We start from the raw sequence: 27,517 nt of genomic DNA, 5'->3' as shown, positions 1-27,517 counted from the left end.
CCTCCCTTTGTCAGTAAAATTGCACTGAGGTTTCTCCTATAACATTTTATAAGGTTGGAGATACATGGCAGGACATATGAGACCATTCCTCTTTACATAATCTCTCCAGACCATCCAGGGTCCGAGGCCCTCTCTTGTGCTCTCTCTTCAGCTCACCTTACAGGTTTTCAATGGGGTTCAGGTCAGGGGACTGAGATAGCCAGAACAGAAGTTTGATTTTGTGGTCAGCGAACCATTTGTGTGTTGATTTGGACATATGCTCTGGATTACTGTCCTGCTGGAAGATTCAATGACGACCCAGTTTTAGTTTCCTGGCAGAAGCAGCCGGATTTTGATTTAAAATGTCCTGGGATTTCATGGAGTCCATGATACCATGTATTCTAACACAGTTTCCAGGACCTTTGGAGGAAAATCAGCCCCAAAACATCACAGAACTTCCACCATATTTTACAGTTGGGATCAGGTTCTTTTCATTATAGCCATCCTTCTTTTTACACCAAACTTGCCTTGAATGTTTATTACCAAAAAGCTCCATTTTTGTTACATCAGACCATGGAACATGGTTCCAGTCAAAGTTGTAGCAGCGTTTCACAAACTTCAGGTGCTTATGTTTGTGGTTAACTGACAGAAAAGGCTTTTTTTCTGGCAACCCTTCCAAATAATCTGTTGGCATGGAGGTGATGTCTGATGGTGGTTTTGGAGACTTTTGGAAACCGTAAGATTTTGCTTTTTCTTGTACTTCAACAATGATCCTTGTTTTTTTCCCTCTCTTACCATCCTCCTTACTGTACATGGGGGAAAAATAAGCTTGGGTCCTCTTCCTGGCAAGTTTATAACAGTTCCAGTTGGTGTCCACTTTTTTTAAATTATTATTATTGCCCTAACAGTAGAAATGGGCATTTTCAGGCGATTAGCTTATATATCCATTCCCGGGGCAGCACGGTGGTGTAGTGGTTAGCGCTGTCGCCTCACAGCAAGAAGGTCCGGATTCGAGCCCCGTGGCCAGCGAGGGCCTTTCTGTGCGGAGTTTGCATGTTCTCCCTGTGTCCGCGTGGGTTTCCTCCGGGTGCTCCGGTTTCCCCCACAGTCCAAAGACATGCAGGTTAGGTTAACTGGTGACTCTAAATTGACCGTAGGTGTGAATGTGAGTGTGAATGGTTGTCTGTGTCTATGTGTCAGCCCTGTGATGACCTGGCGACTTGTCCAGGGTGTACCCCGCCTTTCGCCCATAGTCAGCTGGGATAGGCTCCAGCTTGCCTGCGACCCTGTAGAACAGGATAAAGTGGCTACAGATAATGAGATGAGATAACCATTCCCTGACTTATGAAGGTCAATACACTTCTCCCTCATTTGCTTTGTGTGTTCTGTTCTCTTTCTCATGTTGATAGATTATTCAGGGAAATTGGCCTCTGGGTCACCTCATATTTGTACCCCAGTGAATCAGGAAATCATGGATTACAGCTCGAAAAGTTCCTACACACTCCAATCAACTCAAAAATGTATAATTTAAATGGGAACCAAGCTTCAGTGACATTGTCTTCACTATAATTTCCACACAGCAAAATCCCCAGTATTGAATTAACAGCCAGAGTGTTTATATATGTCCAACTGGTCACAAATTAACTCTGAAAGTGTTTCAGAGTTAATTTGTGACCAGTTGGACATATATAAACATTCTGGGTGTTAATTCAACACTGTGGATTTTGCTGTGTGGGGGTGCCAATAATATGGCACATGTGTTTTTAATGAAAATAATTATTTCTTGATTAAGGATTTGTTTTTTCTCTGAATAAATTTATTTCAATTAAAGTTTGGATTTTTCTTTTTTTTCCCCAGTGTGAGATGAAGTGACTTCAACAAAAGGGGAATTTTTTTCTAATCATTTTTACTAATCATTACAAGGGGTGCCAATAATAATGGAGGGCACTGTAACTTCAACTCCAAATTAGAAAAACTTGGGACAGTATGGAAATGCAAATAAAAAAAAGAAAGCAGTGATTTCTAAGTTTACTTTGACTTGTATTTCATTGCAGACAGTATGAACCCAAGATATTTCATGTTTTGTCTGATCAACTTCATTTTATTTGTTAATACACAGTAACTTCCATAATTATTGGCACCCCTTGTAAAGATTAGTAAATAATAAACAATATGTAATAAACAATGCATAATATCATAAAATGATTCAAGGAATCTGGGGGAATTTCAGTGCATAAAGGGCAAGGGCACAAGCCTAAGCTGAACACCTGTGATTTCCAATCCTTCAGATGGCACTGCATCAAGAACCATCATCTATAGCTGACATAACCACATAAGCTCAAGATTATTTTTTGCAAACCTTTGTCAAACACTACAATATGGAGTTACGTTCACAAATGTCAGTTAAAACTTTACTGTGCAAAAAGGAAATCTTATGTTAATTGTGTCCAGAAGCACCATCGACTTCTCTGGGCTCGGAGTCATCTGGGATGAACCATCACACAGTGGAAATGTGTATTGTGGTCAGATGAATCAGTATTCCAGATCTTTTTTTGTAAGAAATGGACACCGTGTGCTCCGGACGAAAGAGGAAAAGGACCATCCAAACTGTTACCAGCAACAAGTCCAAAAGCCAGAGTCTGTCATGGTATGGGGTTGTGTCAGTGCCCTTGGAAAATGTAACTTATACTTCTGTGATGCAGCATTAATGCAGAAAAGTACATTGAGATATTTTAAAGAATATTGGAAGCCATGATACGGTAAGTATTTCATTGTAAGTACAGTGTTTTACTTCCACAATGCACATTAGGGTTCTTTAACCTTTCATTAAATTTTCCTCTGTGCTTCATAAATTATGATGCTGTAATGAAAAGGTTTTGAGTGAATAGGCATAACAAAGAGTGGCATCACTTAGGCCCACTTTACACGGGGACGGTCTGAAACAAAAACGCAAAAGTCCGTTTTCGTTCTCACTTTTTTCCGCGTCTACACGACCGTTTTCAAGGAGGAAATCTGCGTCTATACGGTGACGCATAAATGTGTGGAATTCAATTGGATGTGCGTGCCAGGCGGCTAGGTGGTACTGTGAAAGACATCCGCTATGTCTGCACGCATGCGCAACGTCTTCCGTCTTGTCTGATCTGCACATCTGCGCCGCGAAAACTTTGACTACTCTGGCTATGGTAAGTAAGAAAGTAAGTAAAAAAGTAAGATCATACTATACCCGCCTCTGTTCATTAACGGTATATGTGCAGATTCGGTATAGATGTTCGAAGGACTCCTGGATGTTTATTAAAGCTGCCAGAGCAGCTTGAAGGTCCGTTGGATCGATGTAATCATGCTCTTACTTTTTTACTTACTTTCTTACTTCCCGGGCTGGCATGTACAGTATATGACATATGTATGACGTAAACGCGTACCCGACGTGAGCAGATCCGAGCAGAGTTTCGCGTATTGGGTAGTTTAGACGGATATGCAACGGGGGCTGTTTTTAACTTATCCACTTTGGAAGGCGTTTTCAATTTTTTCCGTTTTTCAGCCTCGGAAACGCCGTCCCCGTGTAGACGAAAGGCACTTCCGATAAAATATTTAGTCGTTTTTACCCGACAGCGTCCTCGTGTAAACGGGCCCTTAAAGGTATCCTCCAGCAGATTTATTCTCAAACTTATTTTAAGTAAAATTAGTCGCAGATTTTAAAAAATCAAACTTTCATTTTTGGAGACCAAATAGCGTTCGAGAAAAATGAATTTTCTTTAAAATGCCAGATGGGCTTCACGTATGTGATGAGGTCAGGTAGTGGTCGTTTGGAGCAACTCAACTGTTTATATTCTCTGTTTACATTGTAGTTTTGCTAGTTTTACAAGTATTTTACTGAATTTATCAGTTTTTAAATAAGTATGCCTCATTGTCAAGCAAATAAATGCCACAATGATGCTAAAAAGAAAGCACAAGCTGGAACTCTACTGCATTTCCGCAGAGAAAATGCAAAGTGTGCTTGTTCAGCTGTGGCAGAGGGTCACCGACAGGAACTGGATCACTCATGAGACCTCATCTCATCTCATTATCTCTAGCCGCTTTATCCTTCTACAGGGTCGCAGGCAAGCTGGAGCCTATCCCAGCTGACTACGGGCGAAAGGCGGGGTACACCCTGGACAAGTCGCCAGGTCATCACAGGGCTGACACATAGACACAGACAACCATTCACACTCACACCTACGGTCAATTTAGAGTCACCAGTTAACCTAACCTGCATGTCTTTGGACTGTGGGGGAAACCGGAGCACCCGGAGGAAACCCACGCGGACACGGGGAGAGCATGCAAACTCCACACAGAAAGGCCCTCGCCGGCCCCGGGGCTCGAACCCAGGACCTTCTTGCTGTGAGGCGACAGCGCTAACCACTACACCACCGTGCCGCCCCTCATGAGACCTCATTCTGCAAAAAAAATATTTTTTTCACATGATCTACAGAAAGTGTGTGTGTAGTGTGTATAGTGTGTGATGTGTGTAATGTGTGTGTAGTGTGTATGGCTGCGTGCTCTAAAATCTTGGTTTAAAATGGCTCAACTCACAGCACGACATGACACTTCACGCTCTAAAATCTCTATTTTAAACCATGCCACACACTCTTTGTTAATCTCCTGAATGGATCAATGCCTGATCCAGTTTCTGTTGGTGACACTTGCCCCCACACACACACTTTGCCACACACACTTTCTATAGATCATGTACAAAAAAAAAAGATTTTAGAGCATGAGGTCTCATGCCTGATCAAGTTTCTGTTGGTGACACGTTGCTACACACACTTTCTGTAGATGATGTGAAAAAAAGACTTTGTAGCGCGAGGTCTCATGTCTGATCCAGTTTTTAAATAAGTATGCCTCATTGTCAAGCAAATAAATGCCACAATAATGCTAAAAAGAAAGTGCAAGCTGGAACTTGACTGCATTTCCGCAGAGAAAATGCAAAGTGTGCTTGTCCACCTGTGGCAGAGGGTCACCGACAGGAACTGGATCAGACATGAGACCTCATGCTACAAAGTCTTTTTTTTTTTCCACATCATCTACAGAAAGTGTGTGTAGCAAAGTGTCACCAACAGAAACTTGATCAGGCATGAGACCTCATGCTCTAAAATCTTTTTTTTGTACATGATCTATAGAAAGTGTGTGTGGCAAAGTGTGTGTGTGGGGGGCAAGTGTCACCAACAGAAACTGGATCAGGCATTGATCCATTCAGGAGATTAACAAAGAGTGTGTGGCATGGTTTAAAATAGAGATTTTAGAGCGTGAAGTGTCATGTCGTGCTGTGAATTGAGCCATTTTAAACCAAGATTTTAGAGCACGCAGCCATACACACTACACACACACACCCTTTGCCGCACACACTTTCTGTAGATCATGTGAAAAATTTTTTTTTTGCAGAACGAGGTCTCATGACTGATCCAGTTTCTGTCGGTGACCCTCTGCCACAGCTGAACAAGCACACTTTGCATTTTCTCTGCGGAAATGCAGTAGAGTTCCAGCTTGTGCTTTCTTTTTAGCATCATTGTGGCATTTATTTGCTTGACAATGAGGCATACTTATTTAAAAACTGATAAATTCAATAAAATACTATGTAAAACTAGCAAAACTATGATGTAAACAGAGAATGTAAACAGCTGAGTTGCTCCAAGCGACCACTACCTGACCTCATCACATACATCAAGTAGGGCTGCACAATTACAGTGCCTTGAAAAAGTATTTATACCCCTTGAACTTTTTCACATTTGTCCACCTTACAACCACGAACTTAAAAGTTTTTTTTATTGAGATTTTATGTGATAGACCAACACAGAGTAGCACATAATTGTGAAGTGAAACGAAAATGACAAATGGTCTTCAAAATTTTAAACAAATAAAAATCTGAAAAATGTGGTGTGCATTAGTATTCAGCCCCCTGTACTCTGATACCTCTAAATACAATCCATTGCAATCAATTGCCTTCAGAAGTCATCTAGTTAATAGAGTCCTACTGTGTGTAATTTACTCTCAGCATAAATACACTTGTTCTGTGAAGGCCTCAGTGGTTTGTTAGAGAATACTGAAGAACAAACAGCATCATGAAGACCAAAGAACTCACCAGACAGGTCAGGGATAAAGTTCTGGAGAAGTTTAAAGCAGGGTTAGGTTATAAAAAAATATCCCAAGCTCTGAACATCTCAAGAAGCACTGTTCAATCCATCATTCAAAAATGGAAAAAGTATGGCACAACTGCAAACCTACCAAGACATGGCCGTCCACCTAAACTGACAGAGCGAGCAAGGAGAGCACTGGTCAGAGAAGCAGCCAAGAGGCCCATGATCACTCTGGAGGAGCTGCAGAAATCCACAGCTCAGGTGGGAGAATCTGTGCACAGGACAACTATAAGTCGTACACTCCACAAATCTGGCCTTTTTGGAAGAGTGGCAAGAAGAAAGCCATTGTTGAAAGACAGGCATAAGAAGTCCCATTTGCGGTTTGCCAGAAGCCATGTAGGGGACACAGCAAACATGTGGAACAAGGTGCTTTGGTCAGATGAGACCAAAGTTGAACTTTTTGGCCTAAATGCAAAGCGCTATGTGCGGCGGAAAACTAACACTGCTCATCACCCTGGACACACCATCCCCACTGTGAAACATGGTGGTGGCAGCATCATGCTATGGGGATGCTTTTCTTCAGCAGGGACAGGGAAGCTGGTCAGAGTTGATGGGAAGAGGGATGGAGCTAAATACAGGGCAATCCTGGAAGAAAACCTGTTGGAGGCTGCAAAAGACTTGAGACTGGGAAGGAGATTCACCTTCCACTAAGACAATGACCCTAAACATACAGCCAGAGCTACAATGGAATGGTTTAGATCAAAGAATATTCATGTGTTAGAATGGCCCAGTCAAAGTCCAGACCTAAATCCCATTGAGCATCTGTGGCAAGACTTTAAAATTGCTGTTCATAGACGCTCTCCATTCAATCTGGCTGAGCTTGAGCTATTTTGCAAAGAAGAATGGGCAAAAATTTCAGTGTCTAGATGTGCAAAGCTGGTAGAGACATACCACAAAAGACTTGCAGCTGTAATTGCAGCAAAAGGTGGCTCTACAAAGTATTGACGCAGGGGGGCTGAATACTAATGCGCACCACATTTTTCAGATTTTTATTTGTTTAAAATTTTGAAGACCATTTATCATTTTTGTTTCACTTCACAATTATGTGCTACTCTGTGTTGGTCTATCACATAAAATCTCAATAAAAAACTTTTAAGTTCGTGGTTGTAAGGTGGAAAAATGTGAAAAAGTTCAAGGGGTATGAATACTTTTTCAAGGCACTGTATAAAGTTTTAATTGCGATCAGGAGTTTAGCTTCCCACAATTAAATTAACATGGTCAAACGATATTTAACACGCATCCTCAGCCCATACTATGTTCTGCTTCAAAGTATTTTTTTCTGCTGCAAAGCAAATCAAGTGCTCCATAAACCACTGTCTGACCATGTGCCTGCCATGAGCCAATCACAGCTGTTCCCAGCACCAAGCAGCCTGAAGTTCCTTGGATGCTTGGAAAATAATAGGCCTACAACAGATAACAGACGGTCGAAACAAAATCGAATCAAATGTCTAGTGCAGCAGAAAATGAGGAGCTTGTGCCTCAAAGTGGATCATCATCCGTTGTTTGGAAATATTTCGGATTTAGGGCAAGTGATTTTAAACAAGAACAGATCATATGCAAAGAGTGCTGTAGACCTGTGTCTGCGCCGCAAAGCAACACAACTAACTTATTCAACCACCTGAAAACACATCACAAACTGCAGTATGATGAATGCATGAAGGCCAAGAAAAACATTGCAACTGTTGCTAACGTGAATTGTCAAACATCAACTCAGATGTCCGTACAAAGCAGTCTGTACAGTGCGTCACCGTATCCATCCAGTTCGTAAAGACACACCGAAATCACCAATGCCACTGCATTTCATTTGGCCAAAAATATGTGTCCTATAAACACCATGAATAATGAAGGCTTCAGGAAAATGGTAAACACACTGGACAAAAGATATGTCATCCCCTCGCATAATTACGGTATTTTTCCAAACTGGCATTACCTGCATTCTATGCAAAACTTTGAGGGGAAATAGAGAGGGATCTCGCAGCTGTCAGCTATTTTGCTACTACCACTGACTTATAAATCAAGCAGAACAGTAAAACTGCACATGAGCATGACGATTCATTACATCGATGATGATTTTGCAATGAAGAGTCAATGCTTGCAAACGTCATTTTTCCCACAAGGGGGAAATGTGGTGACCTACCTTTGCTCATCCCTCAAGCCAGAAAATGTTGACAGACTGGTGTTTCTTTCCGAAAACCTGTAAGCACTAAGGCAATAAGCCTTTTCTGCATAGTTCTATCTTGAATTGTTCTCATTGGTTGCATTTTCCATCCATCCATTATCCGTAACTGCTTATCCTGTACAGGGTCGCAGGCAAGCTGGAGTCTATCCCAGCTGACTACGGGCGAAAGGCGGGGTACACCCTGGACAAGATCATCACAGGGCTGACACATAGAGACAAACAACCATGCACACTCACATTCACACCTACGGTCAATTTAGAGCCACCAATTAGCCTAACCTGCATGTCTTTAGACTGTGGGGGAAACCGGAGCACCCAGAGGAAACCCACACAGACATGGGGAGAACATGCAAACTCTGCACAGAAAGGCCCTCGCCGGCCACGGGGCTCGAACCCAGAACCTTCTTGCTGTGAGGCGATAGTGCTAACCACTACACCACCGTGGTTGCATTCTGTGATGGCATATTTATTTTTTTAGTGATCCTATATTTTGGAAACAATTATTTAGTTCAAGTTCAAGAGTTTTATTCATATCCATCATGCAGGTGCAATGAACAAAGAAAGTGTTTTATTTTGCCTCTAGGAGATGCACTGAGGTCAAGGCAAGGCAAGTTTATTTATATAGCACATTTCATACACAGTGGCAGTTCAATGTGCTTTACAGAACTAAAAGCAAAACAGTAAACAATAGAGCATAAAATTACATAAAATACATGGGAAAAATATAATAAGAATTAAACAATAGTAGAAATAAAAAAAAAATGAAGTAGAAGTTCAAATAGGGGGAGAGAAAAAAACAGCAGAATAAAATAGAATAAAAGTTAAGTAAAATTTGAAACATGCAGAAACTGTAAAAGTACAGATTATAAAAACATGTAAGGAAGACAATATTAATTATTTAACAGAAAGCATCTGAAAACAGCTTGGTCTTTAATCTAGATTTGAAGCTGCCAACAGCAGGAGCATTTTTGATGTCCTCTGGCAGTTGGTTCCATAGCTGGACTGCATAGTAGCTAAAAGCTGCTTCACCACACTTTGTTTTAACAACAGGTTTTAACAGTAAATTTTGCTGCTGCGATCTGGTAGATCTGATTGGGTTAGGCCGCTGCAACATATCAGAGAGGTAATTGGGCCCTGTACCATTTAGAGATTTGTACACCAGCAGCTTTAAAGTCAATTCTGTAGCTTACTGGAAGCCAGTGAAGGGACCTTTGAATTGGAGTAATGTGCTCTGTTCTTTTTGTTCGTGTGAGAACCCTAGCCGCTGCATTTTACACCAGCTGAAGTCGTTTGATGGTCTTTTTTGGCAGGCCTGTGAAAAGGCCATTGCAGTAATCAACCCTACTAGAGATGAAGGCATGTATCAGTTTTTCCAGATCATTTTTTGACATAAGTCCTCTTAGTTTGGAAATGTTTTTTAGGTGATAGAATGCCGTTTTAGTGATTGCTTTCATGTGACTGTCAAAGTTTAGCTCGCTGTCAATGAAAACACCAAGATTTTTAACCATTTCTTTAGTTTTAATCCCTTTTGTGTCAAGAATACTGGTAATCCTGAGTCTTTCATCTTTTTTTCCAAATAGAATTACTTCTGTTTTATCTGAGTTCAGCTGAAGAAAACTTTGTGACATCCAGTTTTTAATTTGATCGATACAATGGTAAAGACATTCAAGGGGGGCATAATCATTAGGTGATAAAGCAAAATAAATTTGGGTGTCATCTGCATAGCAGTGATACAAAATTGAATTGTTATTGATAATTTGCCCAAGTGGGAGCATATAAAGGTTGAAAAGTAATGGTCCAAGAATCGACCCCTGGGGGACACCACAGGTCAAGGACATTGACGTTGAGGAACAATTTCCCATGGTAACAAAAAAGCTTCTAACTTTTAAGTATGAATTTAAGCAATTGATAACTTTACCAGTCAATCCAACCCAGTGTTCAAGTCGATATAGCAGTATGTTGTGACCAACAGTATCAAAAACTGCACTGAGGTCCAGTAATACCAGGACCAATGTTTTGCCTGCATCAGTATTAAGACGTATGTCATTTATAACTTTAATCAGCGCTGTTTCAGTACTATGATTGGCACGAAATCCTGACTGAAAATTATCAAAACGGCTGTTTGATATCAAGAAGGCAGTTAATTGATTGAAGACAATTTTTTCAAGGATTTTCCCAATGAATGGTAGATTTGATATTGGCCTGTAGTTATTTAATACTGAAGGATCCAGATTATTTTTTTAAGTAGGGGCTTTACAACGGCTTTTTTCAGGGACACAGGAACAACGCCAGTCTCTAGGGATGTACTGTATTTATAATTTGAAGCACATCTGTAATTATAAGATGAAGAACAGACTTAAAAAAGTTGGTGGGCAGAATGTCCAATTCAGATGTTGAGGAACTGAGATTTTGTACAGTTTTTTCAAGAGTCTCATAATCAATTAAACAAAATTCTGACATTGTGTTGAAGTTATCTATTTGTGTCATTGGTGATTGCAGTTTTTCAATGTTTTGCAGCTGAGATATATTATGAGCAATATTCTGCCGTATTTTATCAATTTTACCTTTGAAGAAGGATGCAAACTCATTGCATTTATTAACTGAGAGAAGTTCAGGTGCTAATTGTGGTGGGGGATTAGTTAGCTTCTCTACTGTTGAAAATAGCACACGGGCATTGTTCATATTCCTGTTGATGATGTTGGAGAAGAAAGACTGTCTTGCTTTACGAATTTCATAATTATAATTACAAAGCATCTCTTTATGGATTTGATAATGGATGTGAAGTTTAGATTTGCGCCATTTTCTTTCAGTCTTTCTACATTCTCTCTTTAGCAGTTTAACAGCCGGGTACTGCTTCCATGGTGCTTTCTGCTTATCATTGACTCTTTTGATTTTGAATGGAGCAATATCATCCATAATTTGGGTCATATTTAAATTAAAAATTTCCAGTAAATCATGTACAGAGTCTGACATTTTGGTTGAGTTCTGAGAGAGAGCTTGCTCAAAGAGAGCACGTGTTGTCTTTTATGACTCTCCTACCCATAGTCGTTGAGCTGTTCTGAATGTGAGGAGACATAGAAACATCAGAGAAAACACAAAAATGATCAGATAAGGCCAGGTCAACAACAGTAGTAGAAACAGTAAGACCCTTTGTGATGACAAGGTCAAGGGTATGACCACGAGAGTGGGTCGGCCCCTGTACATGTTGTACAAGGTTGAAGTTGTCAATAAGTGCAAGTAGTTCTTTGGCATAAGTGTTTTCAGTATTATCTACATGCAAGTTAAAATCCCCAGATATAATAAGACAATCAAACTCTAAGCAAATGACTGACAACAGTTCACCAAACTCTTCAAGAAAGACTTTGGCTGAATGTCTCAGAGGCCTATAAATAGTTAATAATAATATGTTAGGAGAGCATGTAACAAGTGCACATAAGTGTTCAAAGGATGTAAAATCACCAAGTGAGGATTGTTTACATTGAAAAGAGACTTTGAATATATTTGCGATCCCTCCACCTTTCCCTTGTCGGGTAACATTCAAAAAATTAAAATTTGGGGGAGCTGCTTCAATAAGGGTGGTAGCACTATTTGCTTGATCCAGCCAAGTTTCAGTTAGAAGCAAAAAATCAAGATTGTGTTTGCAGATAAGATCATTAATTAAAAATGACTTGTTTAAAAGTGATCTAACGTTCAGAAGAGCTAGCTTTACAGAAAGTCTAGAAGTAATATCTGCTTGTGCACTCTGATATTGTTTTAAAACAGGAAGGAGATTAGATTGGTTTACCCCCTGGGTTAAATGTGCTCTATGTTTTCTATTTCTTATCAACACAGGGATAGAGAATGGCATAGGCATATAGGGTCCCAGCTGGTTTTCAAAACTACACCCATTTGCAGGGACCCAGAGTACATCAAACAAGACTTTCTAAATGTTTCATTTGGTTTGAGGGTGAAAGGATTGGAGATGACATGTATCTTTTAGATGGTGAGCCAGCTGAAAGTCCTGGGCAAACACAGTTTTGATGAACTGGGTACACTGCTTATCGCGACAGATTTGGGCTGGAAAAAGAGAGTGTAGCCATTTGGAGCAATCTTTGCATACTATTAGGGAAATCCATGCGTGTGGGAGATGGTGATGGCGCAGTGAAGTCAGAAGAGAGAGAAATTGGTGAGTTCTTTGTATGGCAGTTTGTCTCTGATTTTTGGCAGTCTGTCTTTGAATCTTGGCAGTCTGGCAGGTCAGATGTCTGTGTGTCCTTGATGACGACTTGCAAAGATGATTGTTTTGGCTTTGCAGAGGTATTGTTTTTTGTAACTATGTCCGTCTGCGACATCTTATCAACTGTTTTCCTCAATGCTGGCTGAGAAAAGATTGCAAGTCTGTAATGGTCTACTAAGACCTTGGCTCCAATCCAGCTGAGTTCAGTGCTATTTGGCTTGAAGAATTCTCTGCGATTCCAGAAAAGGTTAAAATTGTCTATGAAGTTCATACCAAATGAAAAACAAGTTTTTCCAAGCCAGGTGTTAAGACTGAAGAGTCGAGAAAATGCAAAACTTCCTCTCGCTGGGAGTGGGCCACTAATAAAAGATTGTATTCCAGTCTTATAGAGATCAGAAAAAAGTTTTCTGAAATCATCTTGGACAAACAGCTGTTCTCTGAAAACATCATTTGCTCCCACATGCACAACAATACGTTTGATAGTTTTATACTCGGACATGAGTTTCAAAATGCTGTCTTTGGTGTCAGAGATGGATGCATTTGGAAGGCAGCAAATAATCATCCCATGACCTTTTAAATTTCTTACAGTGGAATCACCAAGAACAAGGGTTGTGGGATCAGGTGGTGTTACGAGCTGCTTTTTGCCTCTTCCCACAGCTCTTCGATCTTGGTGCGATCTCTTTTTACGATGTATTTGTCCGCTTGAAAAATCCTCTTCCACATCCCTGAGGCATTCAGATTTGTTCTGAAGCCTTATAGGCTGTGAATTTTCCATAGGATTGTAAATCCTATTGTAATTTGTAGAACGAGCTGGTGTTGAGGTAATTACTCTTCTGTTTTTATTTTTGGGCTTGCCACCCATCATTTGCCAGTTTTCTGTACTCACATTTTGCCCAGCTTGATCAATGAATTCATCCACTCGATCTGCAATGCCATCGGTCTGTCGGAGTGCAATCTCTGCATTCTCAGCCACTGTTTCTGTACTCCTTTCCTGAGATATCGCTTTTAATTCGTCCGTCTTTGGCAGAGCATCAATCTTTGATTCCAGGATAGAAATCCTCTGTTCTAGTTCTATGCATTTTCTGCAGGATTTTTTGCCCCCTAGCATTTTGTTTTAAAAGCGAACTTATCTTATAAAGATGAAAAATAAAATGAAAAAATAGTGGAAATTAAATTAAAATTAAATTAAAAGCTGATAAAGATGAAAAATAAAATGAAAAAATAGTGGAAATTAAATGAGAAAGTAAAGTATAGAAATAAAGATCAAGAAAGCAGGAGCAAAGCAAAGAAGCGTCCTACTCGCTTGAGTAGGAGGAGCATAGTCAGCTGGGATAGGCTCCAGCTTGCCTGCGACCCTGTAGAACAGGATAAAGCAGCTAGAGATAATGAGATGAGACAATTCACCGTGCCATCCGCCGTTGCCAGCTAAAACTCTATAGTTCAAAGAAGAAGCTGTATCTAAACATGATCCAGAACCACAGACGTCTTCTCTGGGCCAAGGCTCATTTAAAATGGACTGCGGCAAAGTGGAAAACTGTTCTGTGGTCAGACGAATCAAAATTTGAAGTTCTTTATGGAAATCAGGGACGCCGTGTCATTCGGACTAAAGAGGAGAAGGACGACCCAAGTTGTTATCAGCACTCAGTTCAGAAGCCTGCATCTCTGATGGTATGGGGTTGCATTAGTGCGTGTGGCATGGGCAGCTTACACATCTGGAAAGACACCATCAATGCTGAAAGGTATATCCAGGTTCTAGAGCAACATATGCTCCTATCCAGACGACGTCTCTTTCAGGGAAGACCTTCCATTTTCCAACATGACAATGCCAAACCACATACTGCATCAATTACAGCATCATGGCTGCATAGAAGAAGGGTCCAGGTACTGAACTGGCCAGCCTGCAGTCCAGATCTTTCACCCATAGAAAACATTTGGCGCATCATAAAACGGAAGATACGACAAAAAAGACCTAAGACAGTTGAGCAACTAGAATCCTACATTAGACAAGAATGGGTTAACATTCCTATCCCTAAACTTGAGCAACTTGTCTCCTCAGTCCCCAGACGTTTACAGACTGTTGTAAAGAGAAAAGGGGATGTCTCACAGTGGCAAACATGGCCTTGTCCCAACTTTTTTGAGATGTGTTGTTGTCATGAAATTTAAAATCACCTAATTTTTCTCTTTAAATGATACATTTTCTCAGTTTAAACATTTGATATGTCATCTATATTCTATTCTGAATAAAATATGGAATTTTGAAACTTCCACATCACTGCATTCCGTTTTTATTTACAATTTGTAGTTTGTCCCAACTTCTTTGGAATCGGGGTTGTACGTTATCTGTCCTGTCCTGTGGGATCTTACCTTAGCTGTCCCGTCCCATCCTGGGGGGTCATACCTTGTCTGTCCTGTCCCCTCTCGGGGGATCTTACCTTAGCTGTCCCGTCCCGGGAGATCTTACCTTAGCTATCCTGTCACATCCCGGGGGATCTTACGTTATCTGTTCTGTCCCGTGGGATCTTACCTTAGCTGTCCCATCCTGTCCTGGGGGATCTTACCTTAGCTGTCCCGTCCCGGGAGATCTTACCTTAGCTGTCCTGTCACATCCCAGGGATCTTATCTGAGCTGTTCAGTCCTGTCCTGTGGGATCTTACCTTATCTGTCCTGTCCCATCCTGGGGGATCTTACCTTAGCTGTCCCGTCACATCCCGGGGGATCTTACCTTAGCTGTCCTATCACGTCCTGGCGGATCTTACCTTAGCTGTCCCGTCACGTCCCAGGGGATCTTACCTTAGCTGTCCTGTCACGTGTCATGGTATAATTTGGATAACATACTATAGTTTTCATTGTCACTGTATAGTTTGGATAACATACTCTAATTAGTTAAGAATAATCAAAAGAAAAGAAATTAGTGTGTATGTGTTAATATTTATTTCTTCTTTGGTCTTCTTTGGGCTTCACATCCCGGTATTACAATGGCAGGATGACTCAGATTACATGACTATGACATGAGAAGAAGAAATGACAAGTCAACACAAAAATTTTTCAATGTATTATTTATTAATTAGCAAATTATATCCCATCACAGACAATAAGGTAGGTGTCCCATCCCGTATTATGGAGAGGTCACGTCGCGTTCCATGTCACGGGTTTTAGCAACAACCTTTTTTTTTGTTGTTGTACACTTGTACTTTTTCGATAGTGTTATTAATAATAAAAAAAGGGTGGCATGGTGCTGTAGTGGTTAGCACTGTCGCCTCACAGCAAGAAGGTCCTGGGTTCGAGCCCAGTGACCGACGAGGGCCTTTCTGTGTAGAGTTTGCATGTTCTCCCCGTGTCTGCATGGGTTTCCTGTGGGTGCTCTGGTTTCCCCCACAGTCCAAAGACATCCTGTTAGGTTAACATGGGGCAGCCTTGGGCCGAAGTGCCCTTGAGCAAAGTACCTAACCCCTGACTGCTCCCCGGGCACTGTAGTATAGCTGCCCACTGCTCTGGGTGTGTGTGTGTGTGTGTGTGGTGTGTGTTCACTGCTTCAGATGGGTTAAATGCAGAGGATGAATCTCACTGTGCTTGAAATGTACATGTGACAAATAAAGGTTTAAAAAAATAAAGGCAGGCTGCACATCTCATCTCATTATCTGTAGCCGCTTTATCCTGTTCTACAGGGTCGCAGGCAAGCTGGAGCCTATCCCAGCTGACTACAGGTGAAAGGCGGGGTACACCCTGGACAAGTCGCCAGGTCATCACAGGGCTGACACATAGACACAGACAACCATTCACACTCACATTCACACCTACGGTCAATTTAGAGTCACCAGTTAACCTAACCTGCATGTCTTTGGACTGTGGGGGAAACGCAGACACAGGGAGAACATGCAAACTCCGCACAGAAAGGCCCTCGCCGGCTACGGGGCTTGAACCCGGACCTTCTTGCTGTGAGGCGACAGCGCTAACCACCGTGCCGCCCTGCAGGCTGCACGTATTTGGGTTAATTACCTCCGAGTAACGTTCACAAATTGCGAACTTTTCATTTTCTGATGCTGTCTGAATCCCAAATAGTCCCGTGATGGATAAGTTGTGCACTATATAAGGGTGTGAGAACAATAATTTCATGCTCTTTGTTGATAATAAAGAAGCATGCAGATGGAAACTGCGAGTTCTGTGGCAGCCCAGAGTCTATAGAGCATGTTATTTTGCAATGTCCTAAATATCAGGAAGAAAGACAAAGACTAATTTTACAGTTGCAAGGGAAACAATTAATGTTAAACTTGGAGGACATTCTGCAAAGAAGTTCAGGTGAAATCTGCTTCAACTATGTATTTAGCTTCTTTAAGGAACACAGGTCTAATTAAGGGCGGCATGGTGGTGTAGTGGATAGCACTGTTGCCTCACAGCAAGAAGGTCCGGGTTCGAGCCCCGTGGCCGGCAAGGGCCTTTCTGTGTGGAGTTTGCATGTTCTCCCCATGTCCGCGTGGGTTTCCTCCGGGTGCTCCAGTTTCCCCCACAGTCCAAAGACATGCAGGTTAGGTTAACTGGTGACTCTAAATTGACCGTAGGTGTAAATGTGAGTGTGAATGGTTGTCTGTGTCTATGTGTCAGCCCTGTGATGACCTGGCGACTTGTCCAGGGTGTACCCCGCCTTTCGCCCGTAGTCAGCTGGGATAGGCTCCAGCTTGCCTGCGACCCTGTAGAACAGGATAAAGCGGCTACAGATAATGAGATGAGATGAGACTTGGAAAGGTTAAACCAGACCTGGGCATTTTACGGCCCGCGGGCCGCATCCGGCCCTTTGGTTCATTCTGACCGGCCCGCGTAAGGTTAATGAGAAATTACAAAATAAACGTATTTTCTAATTTTACCTCATGCATGGACTGAATTAGCCTTGCTAACGTGACTTCAAAGCTCTCCGAGCATTTGGTCTGGCCAAGCTATTAAGCCAAACCGTTTCCCAGAGCCTGTGGTTGACCCGCCTCCCTGAAATGCCTCAGTTTGCTGGTCGAAGCCAGAAAAGGCTGTGACGAAGCTTAAACCAATCACATCACTCTTTCCTCTGACGTATGTGACACGACGGGGCTAACTGGTAGATTAAACTCTTACCGAAGCCGGTCGGGAGCAAGGCGAAAACGTCCTTCCTTTCAATAAATACCTCCAGGGCTGCTCTTTGCTCCGTTTTCAATGAGAACTTGCTCCATGTTCGTAATGTTTCTAGTGAATGAAGCGCTTCCGGCATAGATTCTGTAAACAATCTATGGCTTCCGGTCGCAGTTCTACTACGTCACTGCCTTGAACACGCCTCTACCCAGGGCTGTTGGAGATGCTCAAAGTTGATTAGCTCCCGATTTTTCAGGAGCTTGGAAATGCTGTAGATAGCCTGCCTGGCCAGACTAAGCTCGGAACAGGCCCTCGTGTTGCGTCACGCTTAGGATGGGCGAGCCCAGGCTAGGACTGAATGTGCATTGCTTTTATTTTGAAGTTGTGTTCAACAAAAACGGAACACGCGCAACATGAACATGACATGAAATCCCACGAAACCTAATCCCGCGATAACTACTTCCGTAATTTATCCAGACCAACCACAAACTTGTACGTCATCCTTCAAACGGTCCAGCCAATCACATAGTGTGACGTCACCAGCAGGCGCCGGAGCCGATCTCTGGCGAAAAACACCAAATGAGGTGATTAAACTACCCATGTGGGCATCATTATTATAATATGATGTATCTTGCTTGATATTTGGAGTAGAAAGACAATATTGTGATGTCTTTATTGTGTTTTGGGGTGAATGTGACTGAAAAAAAAATGGTACAAACGTTCACATTTTGTTAACCATTGTTTTGGGAAATTTGATTGAATAAATGACTTTTTTTTTTTTTTAAGGCAACCTCGTTTTTTCCATACTCTTACCAGTCTTAGCAGCTTGTAAAAACAATGTTATTTACTGCTTTATATAAAGAAATACAATTAATATTATGTAGAATTTAGTTCAGCCTTTTGGTCCGGCCTTTTCTCATGTGGCCCCATGGAAAAAATAATTGCCCACCCCGGGTTAAACCCAAGTACCACACCCCAGTCCAGCTGGTGGCGGTAATGCACCATTGAAGCTAGTTGCCGACCGCCATAAAACCATTAACTTTTTTTTTCCTTTTATTTCCCAAAACATTCAAAATACAAACAAATAGAGCACCATATATATACAGATCCAAAAACATCAAAGTAGTAAAACACACACATAGCAATAAAGTAAAAAATATGAACAAGAAAGGGGCTACTTAACTATCTTTACATATGTCTCATCTCATCTCATTATCTCTAGCCGCTTTATCCTTCTACAGGGTTGCAGGCAAGCTGGAGCCTATCCCAGCTGACTGCGGGCGAAAGGCGGGGTACACCCTGGACAAGTCGCCAGGTCATCACAGGGCTGACACATAGACACAGACAACCATTCACACTCACGGTCAATTTAGAGTCACCAGTTAACCTAACCTGCATGTCTTTGGACTGTGGGGGAAACTGGAGCACCCGGAGGAAACCCACGCGGAGAACATGCAAACTCCGCACAGAAAGGCCCTCGCCGGCCCTGGGGCTCGAACCCAGGACCTTCTTGCTGTGAGGCGACAGCACTAACCACTACACCACCGTGCCGCCCCTCTTTACATCTGTTAATCGAGTAAATCAAAGTCATCCAAAAAGGATATAAAATAACCAACATCCTTATTTTCAACTAACTTTAAATATTTGGCAAAAAGCTTGAGGTCATTCTTCCAGTGTGTAACATAAGGTTTAGTTTTTAAAAAAACGACATTTGTGAAAAAAGTGTTTACCTAAAAGTAGTAAATTATAAATACCATATTCAATTTTGTTATTATTTAAAAACACTCCAAATTTAATTTATTTAATGGATAAAGGGGCAAACTGAATCCCCCTAGACTGTAGCCAAGCCTGAAAATCAATCCAAAATCTTTGTAGAAGAGCAATAATTTCATGCCTAATGGAGTGCACTAGATAGAGTAGGGAGCTGGTGTGATTCGGACACGCCCACACCCAATGAGCTTGAGCCGCACAGAAGCTCGTCGCTGATTTGCTGGCTCATGGAGTGCGTGACGACTTTTCATCCAATTGGAGACGAGGATGTTGTGAGGCCAGTTTTTGCACCTTGTCAGTTTGTTAAGAGCGTGAGGACGGCCTGAAGGCTGAGGTAAGTAGGAGGCCGTTATTTTTAGTTTCTCCGTTCCTGAGCTTTTATTGTATGTAAAATATGTGTTATTTAAAGTGTTGGGTTTCACGGTAGAGGGAGAGTACGAGGTTTGTCTTTCACAGGCTGTCACGCGTTCAGGCGGTTGGTGTGTGTTCCATGTGGGTCTCTCTCTCTCCCCCTCCCTCTCTCTCTCAAAACAAAACAAAAGGAGAATGAAAGAGGACTCTGGTGTATCTGTCCTGCTGAAATAACTTCACTCTAGAAAACTTTCCTTCATGTTCCAAGTAAATAAACAGAACCAGTCCATGTCGGTCCTGCCACCGGACAGTGCTCTGTCATGATCCTCGCCATGTTGTGTTCATCTCTAATGATCACTCCTTGTGGTTGTGTAGCTCATGTGATCACTGGTGCTGTCAGGTGTGCTAAAGTGCACATTATAGAATCCCCCCCGCAAAAAAAAAATGTCCTATAGGACTTTCTGTAGAAAAGAAAGAAAGGACAACTTTATTCATCACACACTTGTGAAATTTCCTCTCTGCATTTAACCCATCTGAAGCAGTGAGCAATGAGCACACACACATACCCAGAGCAGTGGGCAGCCACACTAACAGCGCCCGGGGAGCTGTTGGGAGTTAGGTGCCTCGCTTTCCCATATTAACCTAACCTACATGTGTTTGGACTGTGGGGGAAACCAGAGCACCCGGAGGAAACCCACGCAGACACGGGGAGAACATGACAAACTGATCAGGTGGGCTGGTGACGGTGGCAGAGAAGAGGACTATGGACAAACTATTGAACATCATGGACGGTGCCAGTCACCCTCTGCACACCGTCATCAGCAACCAGAGGAGCCTGTTCAGTGACAGAATGCTCCTTCCCAAGTGCAGGACGAACAGACTTAAAAACTCCTTTGTCCCTCACGCCATCAGACTGTACAACTCCTCTCTGGGGGGCAGGAGGGGGAACAGGAGGACAGAGGACGGGAAGGAGCAGTAGCCTAGCCTGACAAAAAGCAATACCGGACAATGTGCAATATAAAGTGCAATATCTCTCCTGCTGCCACCGCCCCTCCTTCCTCTCTTCCCCATATCTTATTCTTTTTATATTTGTATATGTATATATTTTTTAATTAATCTAGAAGTTTTTCTCTATTTCTTTTCTCTGTTTAGCTGTAATGATGCTGCTGGAATCTTAATTTCCCTGAGGGAACCCTCCCAAAGGGATCAGTAAAGTTCACACAGAAAGGCCCTCGTTGGCCGCTGGGTTCGAACCCAGAACCTTCTTGCTGTGAGGCGACTGTGCCGAACTCTGGTGTTTTATAGGATTTCAGCATGGTTCTGTAAAAGACTGAATTTAGAAAGAAAGGACAACTTTATTCATCACACACTTGTCAAGTCAAGTTTATTTGTACAGCGCTTTTAACAATAAGCATTGTCGCAAAGCAGCTTTACAGAATTTGAACGACTTAAAACGTGAGCTAATTTTATCCCTAATCTATCCCCAATGAGCAGCCTGTGGTGACGGTGGCAAGGAAAAACTCCCTCAGACGACATGAGGAAGAAACCTCGAGAGGAACCAGACTCAAAAGGGAACCCATCCTCATTTGGGCAACAACATGACTATAACATTAACAGTCCTAACATAAAATCAGCTTCGTTGATGCTATAAACCCCCCACCGACGCAAACCCGAGCGCAAAACCGTTCACAACAACCGCGGTCCCCAGCCACAAAAGCACCACTGCAAGAGTCCAGAGTGTCCTCCAGGCGCAACCCCTAACTGTCCACAAGGGGCCGCCCTCTACAGGAGCGATGCGATGAGACTCCAACCAGACACAGGGCACCAGGATGGATCAGGCAGGTCCGAAGAGCAGAAGAGGTCCGCATCTCGATCCCAGGACCGACATGTAACTCAGAGGGACAGATTTGGGGGGGAACAAAAACAGGTTGTTAGGTATGCGCAGTGTTACCTGAGTAAGTAGGAACAGTATACATATTGCACAGAGTACAAGCAGGGACTCCGGCAACTAACTATAACGGCATAAATAAAAGGGGAGAGCCAGAAGGTAACACAGGCATGAGGCACTTGTGAAATTCCTCTCTGCATTTAACCCATCTGAAGCAGTGAACGCGCACGCACACACATACCCAGAGCAGTGGGCAGCCATGCTAACAGCGCCCGGGGAGCAGTTGGGGGTTAGGTGCCTCACTCAAGGGCACCTCAGCCCAAGGCCGTCCCACATTAACCTAACTGCATGTCTTTGGACTTTAGGGTATGGGGAGAACATGCAAACTCCACACAGAAAGGCCTCCGCCAGCTGCTGGCCTCGAACGCAGAACCTTCTTGCTGTGAGGTGACCGTGCTAACCACTACACCACCGTGCCGCCCATTCGGTCGCCTCACAGCAAGAAGGTTCTGGGTTGGCAGCTTCAAATCTAGGTTAAAGACCAAGCTGTTTTCAGATGCTTTCTGTTAAATAATTAATATTTTTACATTTTTTATAATCTTTACTTTCTCTGCATGTTTTAAATTTACTTTAATTTTATTCTATTTTATTCCGCTGGTTTCTTTTTCTCCTTTTTTCTTTTTGGCATTTTATTATTTTAGTTCTACTGTTGTTTAATTCTTATTTTCTTTTAATTCTTTTAATTAATTGTTTTAGATTAAAAATAAAATTATTTTATGTAATTTTATTTCTCTATTGTTTACTGTTTTTGTTTTTGCTTCTGTAAAGCACATTGAACTGCCATTGTGTATGAAATGTGCTATATAAATAAACTTGCCTTGCCTTGGGTTCGAACCCAGCGGCTGGCGAGGAGTGTGGAGTTTGTATGTTCTCCCTGTGTCTGCGTGGGTTTTCCCCACAATTCAAAGACATATCTTTGAGTATAAATCCATTAGCAGGATGCACAATGATCTATCTTAAAATATTTAATAATTTTTACTCCAAAATAAACTGCAAGTATTTGCAAATATCTGTATATCGAGGTGACAAATGTTAGGGACTGGTCAACAGTGCAGTTTGCACTGAAGAATGCCAAAAGAGCCTGTAGCAATAGTAGCTGTGGAATTGCTGGGTCTATAGAACTGGTCAATAGGAATTTTTTCAATAGAATGTGCATATAGAACTGTTTTCCTATAGCATTTGAGTTCTGCATGAACTAAAATTCTACAGGATTTCCATTTAGGATTCTTATAGAAGATTTTTAACAGGGCCACGTGGCCTGTGGTTTTGATTGACGGCTCCTTTTGCTGTTGGTGGCTTTGATCTTGTTGGCCAGTCTGTAAATGAAAAAACATTATGCTTTATTTAAAAAAAGCAAAATCCTTTCTGATAGATTTTACAAGTACAATGCCATTCAAAAGTTTGGGATCAATAATTTCTGTATGGATTATTTATATAGACTAATTCTCCTCTGTACATTATTCTTTCACCAACAGTGTAATTGTTATCTCCTCTTCTGTTCATAACAGACAAACCAACCTTATCTGTGTAGTAGATGCCTAAAGAAGAAATTACTATACGTACACGTCTATATTGTCCGTGAATAACGTTTTAAGTGAATCCAATATTAAAAGTGGTGGAATAATGAACATCATTGTTCTTTTCTATTGCCTGAGTCTATAATATAGGAAATCACAAATCGTGTCACTTTCTTGATCGGACGTACTAATTGTTAAATTTGAAGGCTAATCTTGCCAAGTAACATTGTCTGTCTGCACACAATTCATTTTACAGCTCTATTTATCAGTGATAAATTTGATTTATAAACATTAGGCAGTATCACAGTTTCACGAACTAGTGTCTGTAATTAAAATGGATTTCCTGTGTATTATTTATTCCATGTGCTAACAGGTAGACCAGGTTCCATGTTAGAAAGTGAACTATGTTTCCCAGACAAATCTATTGAGATGCTGGATGAACCTGCTGGACTAGTAGATTAAGTCGTTTTTCCATATCATGGTGTCAGAATTCCCATGTAGGAGTGTGAACGAATGCAGACCTTTGCCCTTTCAGTTATTCATGTTGTTGTAAATATGAAACTTAAAGGGGAACTGAAGGCACATTTTTTTTTTAATCATCAAAATTCTATTTATCTCATTTTATTAAATATAGAAATGCTATTTTGTCACTACTATAGCAACTTATGAGTGTTTGAAATATGCTCTGTAATATCAGTCCATATGTCAAAGCAATGGCGGTAAACAAGATTCGTTGAGACCTGTGCGAGACATCGTAGGACGGAAGTAAAACGTACAGCGGAAATCAAAGTGGCCAACGTTGTCAAAAGATGCGCGCACCCTCTTTCGAATGCTGATGTAATCAAGCTGGAAGTTTTGTTTGTTTTAATAGCAATCTGGAAAGTTTGAAAAAAGTAGGCAGTAATCGTCATTTAAACTCATTTTTGTGCAATACTTCGTTTGGGAAAACAGATTTCAAAATGGCAGCGCTGACACTTCACGTTTCGAAGTCGCTCACAAGTCTCGTGAAGATCGCGCGGATAAGTGACGCCTGCCGTGGACCAAATGAACTAAATTCAACATGGCTAAAAACCGAATAGGCCGATAAGTATCATATTTAATTGCAATTAGTTGCCGATATATAAGGTTACTAAAACCGAAAACGTTATTGAACAACACGTTAATTAAGAAAATAAAGCAAGTTTAAAAATGACTTCAGTTCTCCTTTAAAGGGACTGTTATCTTTTAAATAACTTTATCAGCGTGGATAGTTACAGCTCTGATTTAATCTGCTGATTGAAATGAATTGAAAACAAGGTTCTAAACATCAACCAAATACTTGCTTATTGTTTTCATTACAGCTAAAGGGCATCTGTGATGGAGGCACGAAAAAATGAAAAGAATGAAGCTAAAGGTATGGTTGGTGATGGTTTTAATAGTGTCATGGGCACTTTTTTTTTTTTTTTCTTCCCCTAGTAGTAAAAAAAAAAAGTAAATGCAGTATTTTATTTTTAATTATCACTTAAACTGAATATTTATGTATGTTCTGTTCTCATCTTGTAGAGTAATAACTTACAGTAATATTAGCGTATTGACAATGTTTTCTGTGGCCAAAACAGTGATCTTTTTGGAGTATGCTAGTGTTTTTCACCCCATGATAGACCGGTAGCCTGTCCAGGGTGTACCCCACTTCTTGCCCGATGTCAGCTGGGATTGGCTCCAGCTCATCTGTGACCTACAAAGGAGGAAATGAGCGCTAGAGGAAATAGATGGATGGTGTTTTTCAGATTCTGTGATTTATCCTTTATGAGATCAGATTAGATTAGATTAGCTACAACTTTGTCATTGTGCAGAGTACTGGTACAAAGCCAGTGAAATGCAGAACTGTTATTTTTATTTGATGGCAAGTACTTCTCCAACCCCCCCCCCCCCCCCCAAACAGGTAAGGGAGGAAGTAAAGGCTCCCAGGGTGACCGAGCAGAGATCATCTCTCAAGTAGAAAGGTAGGAGTCCTGCAGAGCAATTCAAATGGTTGTCTGTCTGTATCAAAAATACATTTAAAAAGTAGTTTGAATAACTTTTTAGGTAAGCAGGGAGAAAATGGGTAGCTGACACGTCCTTGTTCAGGAGGTGTTGTGTGTTTGTCATCCTGCATAGCTTTGCTTATTGCTTGCTGTAACATGATTATCAACTCTTGGCAGCTTCTTCACTTTTCATGCAGACATCTGCACTACAGTAAATAACAAAGCAAATTCTCTGCAGGATACCGAATGTCAGTGCCCTGCCCAAAGCAGTGAAGAGGAGAGTGTACGCACTGAAGAGACTGCAGGTCCAGAGCGCTCATATAGAGGCCAAGTTCTATGAGGAAGTCCATGAGCTAGAGAGGAAATATGCTGGTCTATATCGGCCCATCTTTGACAAGGTTAACCTTTTCTTCCTATTATGTTGCTCATATTTTATGGGAAATCAAGCTAAATGTAGCAGCACAAGCTTTATTAAATGTAGTAACACAACTATGTCATACAATTTAGATTAACAAAATCTCTAAAGAAGTACACAGTGAAGGGTGTGTGCTGTTGCTTCTGCAATTTTTGACTATTGTATGGTAATTGCAATAATCCCAGCAGTGCATTTTGACCTACGTGCGTGTGCACACAGTGGTTGCAGTTCAGGCTTGTCTTGGTGGCCTGTGAGCTCACTGTCTCGGTGCTAAATTCTTCCCCCCCCACCCAAACGAGTAGCCAACTGATCTCACCCGTGTCTGGCTGTTTCCAAGGCTGGGGACAGCTGAATCACGTTTAAAATATCATCTCTAATACGAAATAACTTTCCTTCTGTGAATAAAATGTTACATTGCCTTCTAGATGAAGGTGCTCACTCCTGAGATGGGTTCAGAGAGGTTTATTCAACCTGCACTGAAGGGTGTTGTTTTGTTGAGCTATCAGTGTTTGTTTAGAAGGCTTTTTGTAATGAGCTCTTGGGTTTTCCTTTGTGTAAAACGTGAGCTGGAGACCATTGTATCTCAGTGAACACTGGGCTATTTCATTGCAAGTGAATGTGGACTTCCAGGAACCTGCTTTCAAAAAATGATCTGGAAAAACTAATGCCGCTTTTCCACTACCAACGCGGCTGAGTGGGGCTGTTGGAGTTGCATTTCGACTACAACCGCGCTGAACCGTGCTGGCTGGAAGTGGGTGGACACATTGGGTGGAGTTAGCGAAAGTGGGTGGACGTCACGTGATGTCGTTAGGCGGCGCAAACAGTGACATCAGTGACCTTTTAAGCGGTAGTCTCACGACCCGGATAGTAAACAATAAACATGGAGGACATGGAGTCGTTAGTGTTGCTGGTCTTGGTGCTGTGGCTTGTTGTCACCGACAACGCCAACAGATACTGGCAAGAGCGTATAGATGAGGCGAGGCGCATAAGGCTTCAGAAATTCTCGTAATTATTCTTCTTCCGGGTTTACGGTGTTTACAGATCCCAGCGCGCTCGCGGGGCGTGTGTGGGCATGTGAGGACACTCCTCCTCACCAATCAGTGCACAGGGGAGTGTCTCCTCACGCCCCTAGCCTCACTCGGCTCAGTTTGGCTTGCTTGAGCCCCACTCCAAAACCGTGCGAGTTTTGGGTGCTGAGCAGGGCTGAAGCGAGCCGAGTCGTGCTGCTCTGAGGTAGTCGAAACGCGAGCTGTGTCGGGCTGAAGTGAGCTGAAAAAGGGTAGTGGAAAAGGGCCATTATTACATGCCTTCATCTCTAGTAGGATTGATTACTGCAATGGCCTTTTCACAGGCCTGCCAAAAAAGACCATCAAACGACTTCAGCTGGTTCAAAATGCAGCGGCTAGGGTTCTCACACGAACAAAAAGAACAGAGCACATTACTCCAATTCTAAGGCCCTGTCCACACGGCAACGGATTCAGGTGACTCCGATACAATTGCTTATCGTTTAGGCCTGGCGTCCACACGGCACCGGCGTTTTGGGTGCCCAAAACGCAATCTTTTTGAGAACGGGTTCCAGAGTGGAAAGATCTGGCAACGTTGCCGTTGCGAAGTCGTCTGGATGAGTAGAACGGATTTGTTTACGATGACGTCACAACCACATGACTGTGAGTGCTTCACGCCGGGTAGAAGTGTAACGAACTCGATGCGAGTTGTCAACAAATCCTATAACTTGGTTCATGAAACGCGCTTACAAAATATTTTCACTGTGAATATTTGTGTAATGGTGCAAAGTGAGAGAGAGAGAGAATAGCCCTTAGGGCAGAGTCAATCCCGCCAGCAAAAATGGGGGGAAAAAAAGGAGCGATCTCACCTCTT

General features: G+C 42.0%; 1 protein-coding gene across 2 annotated transcripts in view; it reads left to right on the top strand.

The window, feature by feature from the left end:
- The first annotated feature begins 19,658 nt into the window (after positions 1 to 19,658).
- nap1l4a (nucleosome assembly protein 1-like 4a) overlaps positions 19,659 to 27,517 on the top strand; it is a 34,827-nt gene continuing 26,968 nt past the window's right edge. For both annotated transcript variants that reach the window (XM_060915070.1, XM_060915071.1), the window contains exons 1-4: positions 19,659 to 19,739; positions 24,562 to 24,614; positions 25,143 to 25,203; positions 25,463 to 25,622. In XM_060915070.1, the coding sequence (XP_060771053.1) occupies positions 24,578 to 24,614; positions 25,143 to 25,203; positions 25,463 to 25,622 (258 nt within the window). In that variant the 5' untranslated portion in view covers positions 19,659 to 19,739; positions 24,562 to 24,577. The remainder of the gene's footprint in view (positions 19,740 to 24,561; positions 24,615 to 25,142; positions 25,204 to 25,462; positions 25,623 to 27,517) is intronic.

Source organism: Neoarius graeffei, chromosome 2 (genome assembly GCF_027579695.1).
Source record: "Neoarius graeffei isolate fNeoGra1 chromosome 2, fNeoGra1.pri, whole genome shotgun sequence".
Classification (NCBI taxonomy): domain Eukaryota; kingdom Metazoa; phylum Chordata; class Actinopteri; order Siluriformes; family Ariidae; genus Neoarius; species Neoarius graeffei.
Note: the sequence above shows the minus strand (reverse complement) of the source record. Positions and strands in the feature narration are given on the sequence as shown.